The 13,605-nt window shown below is 36.6% G+C and overlaps 1 protein-coding gene across 1 annotated transcript in view; it reads right to left on the bottom strand.

The window, feature by feature from the left end:
• Positions 1 to 13,605, bottom strand: part of LOC110349909 (uncharacterized) — a 62,286-nt gene that overhangs the window by 41,811 nt on the left and 6,870 nt on the right. The window contains exon 4 of the mRNA XM_087192105.1: positions 2,513 to 2,593. Within this exon, the coding sequence (XP_087048231.1) occupies positions 2,513 to 2,593 (81 nt within the window). The remainder of the gene's footprint in view (positions 1 to 2,512; positions 2,594 to 13,605) is intronic.

The following is a 13,605-nucleotide window of genomic DNA, read 5'->3' as shown; positions in this document are numbered from 1 at the left end:
AATCACGTTTCTCATTGGGAACTTGTACCTTTACATGATGCATCTTGGTTCTTATTTTTTCCCCATTCCTAGCCCTCCCTTCACCTCTTCCACCTTTCCCTATTTACAAAGACTTTATTTCCATTTTTTCCATTTCTCAGCATTTTTCCTTTCCCTTCTTTCCTTTCCCCTGCCCCTCCCACTACCCCTACCCCTTTGGACCTTTTCTTCCTATTTTACATTATCGATTATTCATCCTAATCATTGGTACATTTTAGGTATACAATATAATGACATTCATCATTGGAAATTTGCACCTTTACATAATCTCTCGGTTCTTATTTTTCACCCTTGCCCAGCCCTCCCTTCAACCCTTCCATTCCTCCCTATTTACAAAGATTTTGTTTCTATTTTTCCATTTTCTCATATTAATTCCATTCCCTTCTATCCTTTCCCCTAGCCCTCCCACTTCCTTCCCCTTTGCCCCTTTTCTTCCTATTTCACATGACCTATTATACATTTAGTCCTTATTTACACTTTCAGTTTCTCACACCAGAGAAACTATTTGGTATTTATTCATGTGTGTCCTATTTATTTCACTTAAGAGTATCGCCTCAATGTGCATCCATTTAGCTATAAATGTCTCTAATTTCTCATTTTTTATGGCTGAGTAGCACTCCATTTTATAAAAAACCCACATTTTCTTTATCCAGTCTCCAGTTGATGGGCATTTGGGCTGTTTCCAAGTTTTAGCTATTACAAACTGTGCTGCTATGAACATGGGTGCACATATATCACTGGACAACACCAAATCTTGACAAGGATGTGGAACAACAAAAACTCTCATTTACTGCTGATAAGAATGCAAATGGTGTCACCACTTTGGAAGACAATTTAGCAGTTTCTTTCAAAACAAATCATACTTTTACCATTTGATCTAGCAGTCATGCTCTTTGGTATGTACCCAAAGGAGGTGAAACACAGAAACATCCACACAGATGTTTATGGCAGGTTTATTCCTAACTGCCCAAACATGGAAACAATGAAGATGTCCTTCAGTAGGTGAATGGCAAAACAAACAAACAAAAATCCAAACTTTGGAGACATGAAGACATGGAAAAAACAAATACATATTGTTAAGTAAAAGAAATCTGTGTGTGTGGGGGGGGGGGTACTGGGGATTGAGCCCAAAGCCTTTGGACTGAGCTACCTCCCCAGCTTTTTCAAGAAATTTTGATTTAGAGACAGGCTCTTGCTAAGTTGCCCAGGCTAGGCTCAAACTTGTGATCCTCCTGCTTCCGACTCCCAAATTGAGAAATCAGTCTTAAGCAGCTAACATACTGTATGATTCGAGCTCTATGACATTTTGAAAAGGGCAAAACTATGGAGACAATAAGATCAGTGACCGCCGGGATTGTGGAGAAGAGGGCAGTGAGATGACTCTGCAGGGCACTGTGAGGGGATCCACGTCTCTTCATCTGTGTAGACCCAGAGAGCACTCATCAAGAGGAGCCTTAATGCAAACTACAGACTTTGGATGGCACTGATGTCAATGAAGGCTGATTAACCAACAAAACACCAATCTGGTGGGGAGTGTGGATAATGGGAGAGGCTGGGTAGGTGATACATAGGAAACTTCGGTACCATCTGCTCAATTTTGTTAGAAAACTAAAAAAATAAAGTCTACTAAAAAAAGGTTTGTAGGCTGGGGATTTAGCTCAATGGTTCCACTGCCTGCCTCACAAGTACAAGGACCTGAGTTCGATCCCTGGTACAAAAAAAAAAAAATGTGTGCTCTGTCACAGACCATGGATAACAGTTAAGAGAGACTGCAGCCTTTCTGGGTAGAAACCTTGACTCTTCTGTCTCATCTCTCTGATAGAGGGACCAGACTGAGGAGTGGGCTTTGGGAGGTTGGGAAGGAAGACTTGACCCGACCTGAGGGGAACAGTGGCCAGACTGGGTTAAGTGGGGGAGAAGTGATGCCATGAACTGTGATGGAGTGTGGAAGAGGGTGGAGAGACAGGTGGGCTCAGGGCCAGGGCCACAGCTGAAAATGTCACATGTAGGGTCAGGCAAAGGAGAGTGCTGAAGTGGGGCAGCATCCCAGGGAGCAGCCTCCATTAAGGGAAGGTGGCCAGCAAAATAGACAAGAGTCGGGGGCCAAGGAGGACCAGGGTAGCAGCACTTCAGGAGCCAAAGAGATCGTTGCATGCTCAGAGACGTTAGGCAGGATGAGAATTGGGAAGCAGAAGCGGCAGCAAGACCCTGTGATAATCAGACAACCTGATGGCATGGAATGATGAGAAAGGAAAGTGGAGAGATCCGATGTGAAGACACATTTCTATAAACACAGGTTCCTACGAGCTCAGCAGCTAAGGAGGCAAATATTCCAGGTGAAGGATGGGATAGTGTAGGTCTAGAGAGGCTATTTGGAACTCCAGGCACGGAGAAAAATAAATTAATGAAAACAGCAAATTTTAAAATACAGAAGAGAGATAAAAATCAGAAGAGCTAGGTGTGACAGTGCAACCTGTAATTCCAGCGCTTGGTGGGTGGGGGGGAGGCAGGAAGACTGTGACTTCGAGGCCAGCCTGAGCTCCACTGTGAGACCCTATGTAAAAAAAACAAAAACAAACAATCAGGAGAAAATGGAAAAAAAAGAAAAATACGATCTAGACAGGAGAAGTGATACCCATTCCCCTGAAAAATGAAGGACAGAGGTGAGGCTGGGCACAGAAAAGATGGAACAATAATGTACTGTGATTTCCTCAAAAATGATATCATTTGGTGATGCAATTTAAAGACTGCATTAGTTCAGCTTCTTAGTGGATTTGATGGTTTTGAAAATGAAAGTTTCAAAGTTCCAACATCCTTCTCACTCTAAAAGCTATGTTTTCAATCTCTGTTTTTGGCTCTACCCTTTTGAGTTCACAAGTCACGACTCCTTAACTCTTAGCTGCCCTGGAATAACCAGGAACTACTGTCCATATCTAGTCCTCTTCCTGGCTCCAAAGAACAATTCCACTGCCCATCTTGACAGACAGCAAGTCAAGACAGCCCTGCACCCTCTTGCCCTCCCTCTCTTCTTTTGTTTTCTTCACCTATGAACATGGCATCTGTGAACCTCTGGAGGGCACTGTTATAGGTTTATTGTTAGATCATTTTTAAGAGCCATAAACCATTCTTACAACATATGCTAGCTATATTAAGCAGAAACCAACAGGAATATTGTATAAAGCACCTTCCAGACTTACAAGCCATCAGGTAGACTATGAACTCCCAGGGAGACCATGGCTACTGCAGTTGGCACTCTTAAGACCAACACTGTCCAAACACCTAGAACCTACTAGGTACTGAGTATTTGTAGAAAGACTGTTCGAGGTAACACTCTTATCAAAACCTGCAGATATAATGATCATTTAAATATATGCTGTAATCCATGCTCATCAAGTCTCCAAAAACAAATATTTTCAAGTACTTTTTTTTCTGTGAATTGTTTCATCCTCTTCTTTAAATTTAAATGTACAATTGAAATTCCCACACTTAATTTTCTGTACTACTTAGAGAGCAGGAGTATTTTTTTCTCTTTCCTTCACATACTTCTGGGTCCCCATCATTTTCAAAACAAGCCTTGCCCAAGAATATTGAGCAGCTTGTCTCAAGACTTGCTTTGCATAGGCCATCTGAGCTGTATACACACACACACACACACACACACACACACACACGCACGCACGCACACGCTCTCTCTCTTAATAAAAATGATGAAAGAAAACATAGTTTTTGAGAAACTTGTCATTTAAGAGGAAAAAGAAGTACACCAATATGAAAGAATGGATTGGGAGTTCCAAACCTCTTGGATGGATATTCTACCAGCATCTCAGAGCCAACAGTTGGGCTTACACTCACACTGAGCACATATGTTTCCCCCTAGACCTGCTCCTCCTGGGTCCCCTTTCAAAATATCACAACAACCTTATTGCTAAGCTTTCTGGATGCCCTTGTTAACTTACTTTTCTTCTGCTCTTTAATTATTCATCACAAAGTCCTTCTCTTCGTAATATCTGAGTATCTCTATCAATTTCATAACATCTCTCATCCTGGTGATGCTGTTAGCTCAGGCAAATGTTACCTCCTGCCTGGACACCCAATTTTCCAAAATCTAACCAATTTCTCAACACCCAACCTCACTGGCCTCCGATGCACCTCCCATACTAAGGCCAAACTGATGCCTCTAAAATGCAGACCTAACCAAGTGAATGCTTAAAACCTTATGGGGCCACTTGCCTGCAAGATGAAGTTCAAACTCCTCTGCTGGGCATCTAACAGCCCTTCCCAGCCTGGCCCTGCCTCTGTCCTTCACTGCATACATCCTTCATGCTCCTCCTACAAGGTTCTCAGATGTGCCATGCTCTTCCTGGCTTAGGTTTTTCCTCCCTGTGTAGAGCCCTTTTACCTTCAGAACTCAGTACCAATGACTTTTCTCTTCTGAGAAGCCTTCCTTGACTTCAACCCCCTCCATCAGGCTGGGTGAAGGATGTGCCCTGTCCTCCCACAGCACCTGCCTTGTTGTCCCATCATGCTAGCTGAAATGGTCTGCTTATGGCCCTGTCTCCACAGCAGACACCAAGCTGTAAGCTCTCCAAAGGCATAAACTATCTGCTAGTCACCAGTTTATCTCCTGGCCCGATCCCAATGCCCATTATGTAGAATAGGGAAGATGTCATGTTCATCTTTGATACCCTGGACTTATCATAATGTTAAAGCACAGCAGGTACACTTGTGTAGTAACAAATAAATGGAATATTCTACTGGCGAAAGCCCAGTTCTCAGATGAACACACTGACACTTGCTACCTGTACACTCATTCAGTGCCAAAATGTTTGTATGACTAGAATAGTTAGCAAATAGACATTTTTCTGATATGTACAGAATAAAACATACTAAAAATAGATTTGCCATTGAAACATCTGTAAAATGAATTTCCAGAAGCTGGGACAACCACCTTCCTGTTGGCAGCATTTGTTTTGGAATCAAAGGAAAGTTTAAATCCTCATTATCACTTACGGAAAGTCATTTCATCTTCCCGGGCCTCAGTTTCTTCATCAGAAAAATAAATTTCCAGTTTCAAAAACCCACAAGTGGAAATGGTCTGCTATTTTTATGCGCTGAGTTTGAAAGAAGTTTGAATAAGAAAGCTTCTGGAAAAAACAAAACAGACTACTATCATGTCTCCCAACCGACACTTTAATATACATATACATAAAGTAGTTTAATGGTGGAAAGTGGGTTAAAATAATATAGAAATAAGTTGTTCACAAACCATTTTGTGAAGAAACTATGTATACACAATTATAGACAAAATTATAAAGTGCCTGGTTTTATATATATATATATATATATATAGAGAGAGAGAGAGAGAGAGAGAGAGAGAGAGAGAGAGACGGTAATCACTGCAGCGTCAGTGTAGTGGGAACCAATCTATGACTTTCAGTATCTGTAAACTTTCTTAAAAACTGCCTAAAGTTGTACCATTTTCTTTTTCTTTCTTTTTTTTTTTCTTTTTTTGGTACTGGGGATGGAACTCGGGTCCTTGTGCTTGCAAGACAGGCAGCAGAACCACTGAGCTAAATCCCCAGCCCTTTCTTTCATTTTTAACTGCTACATACACAGTCTAAAAAACTGATTCCCCAATGCTTTGTCATCATACATACAGGATTTTTAAGTTGCTGGCTTCATGTAGCCCTTTATGAAATTGTTTATACAACTCATTTTAGCTTCCCTGGGGCAATGTCATGTAGCTGGGGATAATGGAATCAATATTATTACATATAAATCATGAATATCTTAATTTTAATGTTTTTATAATCACTTAGATCAAATCTATGATTTAAATGCATTTTTAAAAACTTCAATAAGAACTTATCTTCAGTTTTCCAAGTTAAGTTATAGGAACTTACTTTAGCCTTGTAAATTGGATATACTGTACTTTTAACAAAGGCTCTTAGCTCTCTCCTACTACCTTGTATACTTAAGAGAATAATGTGCAAAAATACTTAAGAGTTTCTTTACTTACCAATGATGCCATCAGCTTGATACATAATCTTATGAGTGTATTCTTTATATAACTTTTTATCTACATGTGATTTTGTAGTTTTAATTTTGAAGCTCTTTCAAAAGAGCTCTAAGTTCTTTTGTTATTTTAAGCCAAAAATAGTCTTATCACTGAGCTATATCTCCAGCCTACACACCCATATATTTCAGTTTGACTAGGACTCTTTTTTTTTTTGGTACCTGAGATCGAACTCAGGTCCTTGCGCTTGCGCAGCAGGCGACGAAACCACTGAGCTAAATCCCCGGTCCCTGGAATAGGACTCTTTTAAAGAGCTATGCTTCATTTCTGATGAGCTCCTAAAACACAGAAAGCTGTTAAATATACTTTTGGGCAATGACATACCCTGTTGATGCCCCAAGAAATTCGAGCCAGACAAGATTCTACCCTACATACAACAAACTACATTCCAGTTCATTTCCCTCTCCGCCTGCTGTCTTCCTCCATATCACACATATGTGATTCAAATTCAAATTCAAGCTGGTCATTTTCTGAGGCCTGCACCATCAGTTTCAGCTCCATTAGTATCTCTCTCCCCTGAATTCTGGGCTTCTAATAATGCAGAAACATGTTGGATCTCAGTTTCATTTTACATTTTCCCAAAACACACTTCCAAATCTATGTATTATGAGAACCCTGCTAATAGAACAGGAGCTGCATTGTCTTCCTTATTGTGGGGTTCCCAATCCCCAGCAGCACTAGAACACAGGATGCCCCAATCCTTATTCTTGCACTTAAAGATTCCATATGTATATCCTTTCTTTTATCCAGGTCATGCTGAAGAACAAGGCCTATTTTATTATCTCATGCCCTTTGTATCACTACGATCATAGTCACAGTGGACTAAGGATGAACCCATACTTAGTATTAAAAGAGAGGGTCTCTTGAATCAAAAAAGGGAAAGATTTATAATACTGACTGCTGTTGGAAGGATCACTAGGCCCACTTAATCACTTTCTATATTTCTTTACAAATAAACAAAGAAAGAAAAAAATAGAGTTACATTGTTGTATCTTTTGTTAGGGTGCTAAAGTCAGTACATAAGATAGAAAATCAGAGTAAAAATTTTCCTTGAAAAATCTTTCCCATAGGTTTCTCCAAAATTACACACATGGTTTTGTACATATGCTGCATTTCAGTAAACAGAACTTAGTACAGGCACCAGGGTTTGGTGAAAACCAACCTGTTTCTTCCATTTAGCAATGTGTAAAGTAACTGCATTTTTAGGGACCATGTACTATAAAAAGACAGCTTTTCAAACTTTCTTTTTTTCCTAGTAAGTGCACGTAATTGAATTAAAGGAGCATTTTTCTCGATACCGAACACAGTATTCCGCACATGAGCCAATTTTACCAATAAAAATTGCAGGCAACATGTGTAACAAAAACTAGAGTTTACCAATTCAGAGACTACTACATATCCTTGAATGTCAGTTCTGTTAACACTTGGAAAATTTCCCCAAGTAACCTATCAGCTTTGCAACATCTTCTCTAAAGTATATGTGTTTTATTTATTCTATAATATATGGGTATTGTTTATTCTATAGTATGTGTGTTTATTCCTTTACATAGGAATTGTTTGCCCAAAAAAGAAGCATTTAAAAATATTTCTCTAAAATAAAAAAAATCTAGATTCCAGAAAAATGTTTTCTTATATGTTGACTACAAAAGTTAAGAGGGTCTATGTTTTAACATAATAAATCTCGTTAATGCAAAAATACTATAAGAATGTAGATATCCTCCTTGCCTCTCTGCCTCCACGAAATCAATTCTAGTCTTAAAAAGAAATAGTTTATGTAATTAACATATGACCCACAATTTCATTCCTGGGCATTTGTCCCAGGAAAGTGAAAATATATTCACACAAAAACGTCTACATGAATGTTTATAGAAATTTTTTTTCCAGTACCGGGGATCGAACTCAGGACATTGTGCTTGCGAGGCAGGCGCAGCATCACTGAGCTAAATCCCCAGCCCTATAGCAATTTTATTTGTAATAGTAAAATATCACAACCCTGAAGTCCCAACAAGTGAATGATTAAACAAACTGCTACTCCCATACCATGAACTGCTACTCAACAAAAAAAGAAACTATTGTTGTACATAAACTGAGTGCCCAGAAATCAATGCTGAGTAAAAAAATCCAATCCCCAAAAGCTGTTTGCTATGATCTCATTTATATAACAATCTAGAAAAGGCAAAATTATAGAAATGGAGAACTAATTGTTAAGGTGAAAAAAGGGTGAAAAGGAGACAAGTAGATGTGGCTATAAAAGAGCAATATGAGGAATTGTTGTAGTAATGAAAATGTTCCTTCTCCTGATTATAACAATATCAACATTCAAGTTGTGATGTTAAACTATATACTGCAAGATGTTACTATTGGGACTAACCGTGAAAGGACTCAAGGACCTCTCTATATTATTTTGTACTGCTGTATGTTAATCTGTAATTTTCTCAAAATATAATTTTAATTAGAAAAATGAAAAAAGAAATATTCTAACCTAATACATTTATTTTCCCATACTGAGATCTAAGATTCAGAATCCATCCTGGCACTTGGATTATGCATTAAAAACTATGGAAGCAGATAACGCACAAACTGGTTCACCCAATAAGTCACAGCAGTTTCTGTAAGAATCAGCGGGATCTGGGAGTCTCCCCAGCTCCTGCTTAGGGGCTACTTCTGGCCAGACATACATCTTCATAGTTCACAAAACAAGGTCTGGAGGCCTCCTGAACAGAAGAATCCCTCCTTTTTACTACAACTCTTACAAAGCCCATGGCAAGGAACTTCTCAATGGCAAAGTCATCAGATATTACTCAGCCTACCTAAAAGAAGGAATTCCAGGAAAAGACCTGGATATCAACCTTTGTTTGTTTTTTGGATTTTTTTGGTCCCGGGGATCAAGCTCAGGACCTTGTGCTTGCAAGGCAGGCGGTGGAACCACTGAGCTAAATCCTGGGCCCTATATCAACCTTCTTTACGTAATCAAATGTTCCAATGTACAGCGAATGCTCTGCCAGTTAAGGCAACCTTTTCTTGTATAATATAGGGAATTAAAATATACATATAGATAACTTTCAAGTCTTTTTCTACCATGAATATAATACGAGTTGCTTTAGAGAGTAGGAAGGGGAAGTTAAAAAAAATAATTGAGATGTGCTACATACATGTACCAACTTCCCATGGTGAATATAATTATTATATACTGAAAACATTAATAAAAATAAGAATTTAAAAAGTGACTTTTAAAGCTACTCTAGAGATATTTGATTGCTCAAAGGATTATTATGATAAAAAGAGTTTTCAACTCTCTTTTTCAAGGACTAGTATGTATCAATCCAATAAAGACTTTTTAGAAAAAGAGTCAACATAATTTATTTCATTTTTCCTATACTTTGGTTAAAACAGAAAATATTCAGTCATACTCTATAGTAATAAAAATTTTCAATGAAATTGGTGATCAAGAAGAGCTTAACCTTCTTCTGCCTGACAACTGAGGATTTAAATTGGAAATACACTGTATACAGGCCATCCAAAACATGTTTAAATCACTTGAGCACTTAATTTTTCCACATTCTTTATATCTAGATTGAAACAGATCTCAGGAAATGTCAGAGACCAATGGCTTTTTTCTAAAAGAAAAAGAAATCCATTTAGCGGTCATGGTCACTGTCACCGTCAGTCCCTACTATCTTACACTTCACTAATTATACCTAACTTTGCCATGCTGTTTTATGCCTGAGAGAAGACAAATCACTAATCAATTATGTACACTAATTACAAATGCTACCTTTAGGAGACGTTTTAGTAACTTAGTAATAGGGTGAAGTGTTTCTTCTAACTGCTTACTTTAAAACACTGTTGATAACAAAAATGTTAACCGGGATCCACTGAACATTTGCAAACACTTAATGTATGGTCTACAGAAACTATCAAATTGCTCCCCAAAAGTGGAGGTACAATTTTACAACTGGTTGAGGTCACATGGAAAATAAAATTATATGCTAATTTGTTGCTATATTAAGTTATCACAGAATGTCAGATGAGTCACAGTAAAATGAATTCTGAAAAAAATTAACTAAGTAGATTGGTATGTACCATATCCAAGTAAACTGTTTATCTTAGTATAAGAAAGATATTAAAAGCTATTTCTCCTTTTCAAAAACAAGTGTTTTAAACAACCCCAGGCAATGACTTGTGTAATTTAAAAATATTTTATATGAAGAGATTTTCCCCTAAAAAAAAAATACGGCAGGGTAAATTTATTTTTAGAGAAGAAAAGAATAGAGATAGGCATAGTATGAGAAAGAGAATAATTTTTCCAAAAAAAGCTTTACTTATCTACATATTTCTTAAATTTAATTCGCATGAATAGCTCTCATGTTCTATAAAATGAACACATAGGTTCAAACTAAATGATAGAGTCATGAGGTAGAAACTACAGTATAGTTTTTAGTTTTTTTCAAAATAAACTAAACAATATAGGTGTTTTTTCTTAGCATAGATTTGTCTGAAGAAAACAGGCTGTATTTGAAAGTCTACAAAAGAAAAACAATCTATTTTTTCTGGATGATGTAAGTAATTCTATGGCTATAATATGGCTATATGGCTATAAACCAAATTAACGATTGAAGAATTTGTACTAACAGATTCACATATGATAATGTCATATCCTTCATATTTCTATATTTCAAAGGTCCTTTTAAAGAAAAAGAAAGAATTGGGGGAGCAGGTGATAATGGAGAAAGAAAATCCTACAGCATATGAAATCATAGGTGCAGCATTTTATAAAGCACTCAGTTTATTGTAGGACAGAACAAGATAAGTGACAAAGATCATCTATGTCATATGCTTAGGCAAATTCCTGGGAAAAATATAAAACAATAATTTTGTGTTCTAGAATCTACCCTTTCTTCCATTAAAAGATATATTTCCATTTTACATCAACATTTTGAATGCGCTCCTATAAGAGAGCTAGTACTCACAAAGAACCATCTGAATTTCCTTTAAATCATAACTAATTTTTAATTTCTAAGGGGATTTCACCTAATGATTTTAATGATTTTATGACTATTAGTTACCATAAAATGAGTTAGGTTCCCATGAAATATCAATTTGACATCATGTTTAAATATTTTTCTGCTATATATTACCAGCAGTGTTTACCCCTGAGTAAGTATGGAGATACTCAGACATAAAATCTTCATATACCTGCACACGTAAACATACAGTACACACTTCTTACTATGATTCTTGTTTGAAGGATTTTATGTAACAGAATCTTAAATCCATTAAAAAAGGGAAGAAAAGTCTGAAAAAAATGAAAACAGGCGCTGATGCCTAAAAAATGAGGACTTAAGTAAATTAATCTTCATTTCCACGGAAAGCAATCCAATGTCCAGAAACTGAGAGTTAGTCTACTATAAAATATGACACATTAAATACAACAATAACCCACTTGAAATGTCTTAATATAATTATGGTCATCTACATACCACTGTATATATAGTTATATTTTAATATTCATTACCAGCAGTTCCAAAGCAAAATATATTAAAATTACAAAGACATTAAGTCGTGTCAAGATAACATCAAACAAATCAGTAGTTATTCTATGACTAAAATTAAGGCTCAAAATAAGATTTAAAAAGAATTGTTAAAACAAGGGTAAAATATTTGGTCCCTTGGTTATCACAGGTGACACTACTATCAGTCCTGATGGCTTGCTTACAAAATTCTGTATTTCTACCAGCTAGCTAAAAAGAATGAGAAGCTTCTTACAACCAGCTAAAAAGAAAGTCTTTACCATGTCCCTTGAAAAAGCTCATTTTCACATTACTCAGGCTTCATTATGCTAAATCAATATTCGTTTAGTCACCGGGGTTATTGACATATTTTAAAATAAAAGTATACCCTTCAGCTACTGCACTCATTACAGGTAATTTGTCTTGTCAGAGAGCAGGGAATATTATCCTAGTCTTTCAGGGACTGACAGCCCATGGAAATACCTCCCCATGGTTACAACTGTAAATAATTTTAAGGTAAAATATTGAAAAATCAATGACTGTTTCCTGCAATCTGTCACAAACAAATCAATCATAATCTGTACTGCCAGAGAGTATGATTTGAAGGAGATGGGAGCAGATGTAATTCTTGGCTGGAATCTCTCATTTCAAAATCACTTCACATAATGGTGTCATCATTTAAACACTTAACAGTCAGTGCAACTGCCACTGCAACATCTAGTTGGACAAAACCACAAGGAGGAGGAGGAGGAGAAAATGCCATCACTATTATGTTAACAAACATTTAATTTAAATGGTTGCTGCATTAGTAAATTTCCACTGAAAACAATTTTACCTGCCCCTTTTACAGTTCTAAATTAATCAAGGCTGCTTTCTGTATTCCAATACTTAGGAAATTAGTCCAGGACTCAAATTAGATTCTCTAAAGAACATATGCTTCTCATTTTAAAGGTCCATTTACAGACAATAAAATTTTGAATTAACAAAACATTTGGAATGCAGAATATCCATCATTTATCTTATAAAACAATAACAAAAAAGTGTCATAGATGTCAAAATTATTCTTTTATGACAAAAGTAGGCCTAAAGGTCTCTGTTGCCCAGATGTTGAATTTTATATTTTCCTTCTATTAAGACATATTAAGTTTCAAATTTGTAATACTGAAGCATATTTTAAGATGACCAGTAAGAAATGGTCAATTTGAAAATACCCTCGTATTCCATATAGACTATACCACAGAGCGATGAAAGCTGGAGTAATAACCCAAATATACCTAGTGTAAAAGTTGCCCAAGGTCATAATACTGGATTGTTTTAAAAATGTAAAATGATTTCCAAATAGTTAATTTGATACAATTATTGTTTTCTAGACTGCATTTTATGTCTTCCTCAGCAGCTTATACCCTTGGTTTAGACATGAATAGAAGAGTCTACAAACTGGTATATTTCTCCTTCCTGTTAAGTTAAACAAAAGCATTATATGACTTGAAGATTAAAGAGTTTTCCTGAAGGTCTGTGATTTTAATATATACTAGTTCCTTCAATGGAAAAATCAATTTTAGTTATCACATTTCTTACCAATTGCCTAATTACATAATTAGACACCATGAACTCCTTCATTGTTTTATTAATATTCCTCCCCAGATATAGTTCAGGGGGCAGATATTTTTGGTGACTACAAAAGTGTATCACTTTTCTAGAAGGAAAACACATAAATACCGTTACACAACTTAAGCCTGTATAAACATTCTTAGACAAAGTACTTAGCCTTTTATGAAGACCAGTTTATAATTTGACCTGCATTGTTACTGTGGCAACAAAGCATCAAAAGATAAAAACTTTTCTAATAGGTACAAACTGAACCTAGTTTTTGTTCTTCAAGACTCTTAGATTTCTACAATGCTAACAACAGGTTTTTGAAAATGCAAAAGCACACGGGTAAATTATCAAAGACATTGCCCAGAATAAAGCAGAGTCTTC

This window comes from Heterocephalus glaber, unplaced genomic scaffold, assembly GCF_053883595.1.
Source record: "Heterocephalus glaber isolate CG9 unplaced genomic scaffold, H.glaber_assembly_v1.0 deba00000071, whole genome shotgun sequence".
NCBI classification, from domain to species: Eukaryota; Metazoa; Chordata; class Mammalia; order Rodentia; family Bathyergidae; genus Heterocephalus; species Heterocephalus glaber.
The sequence above is the reverse complement of the archived record's forward strand: the minus strand, read 5'-3'. Positions and strand labels throughout refer to the sequence as shown.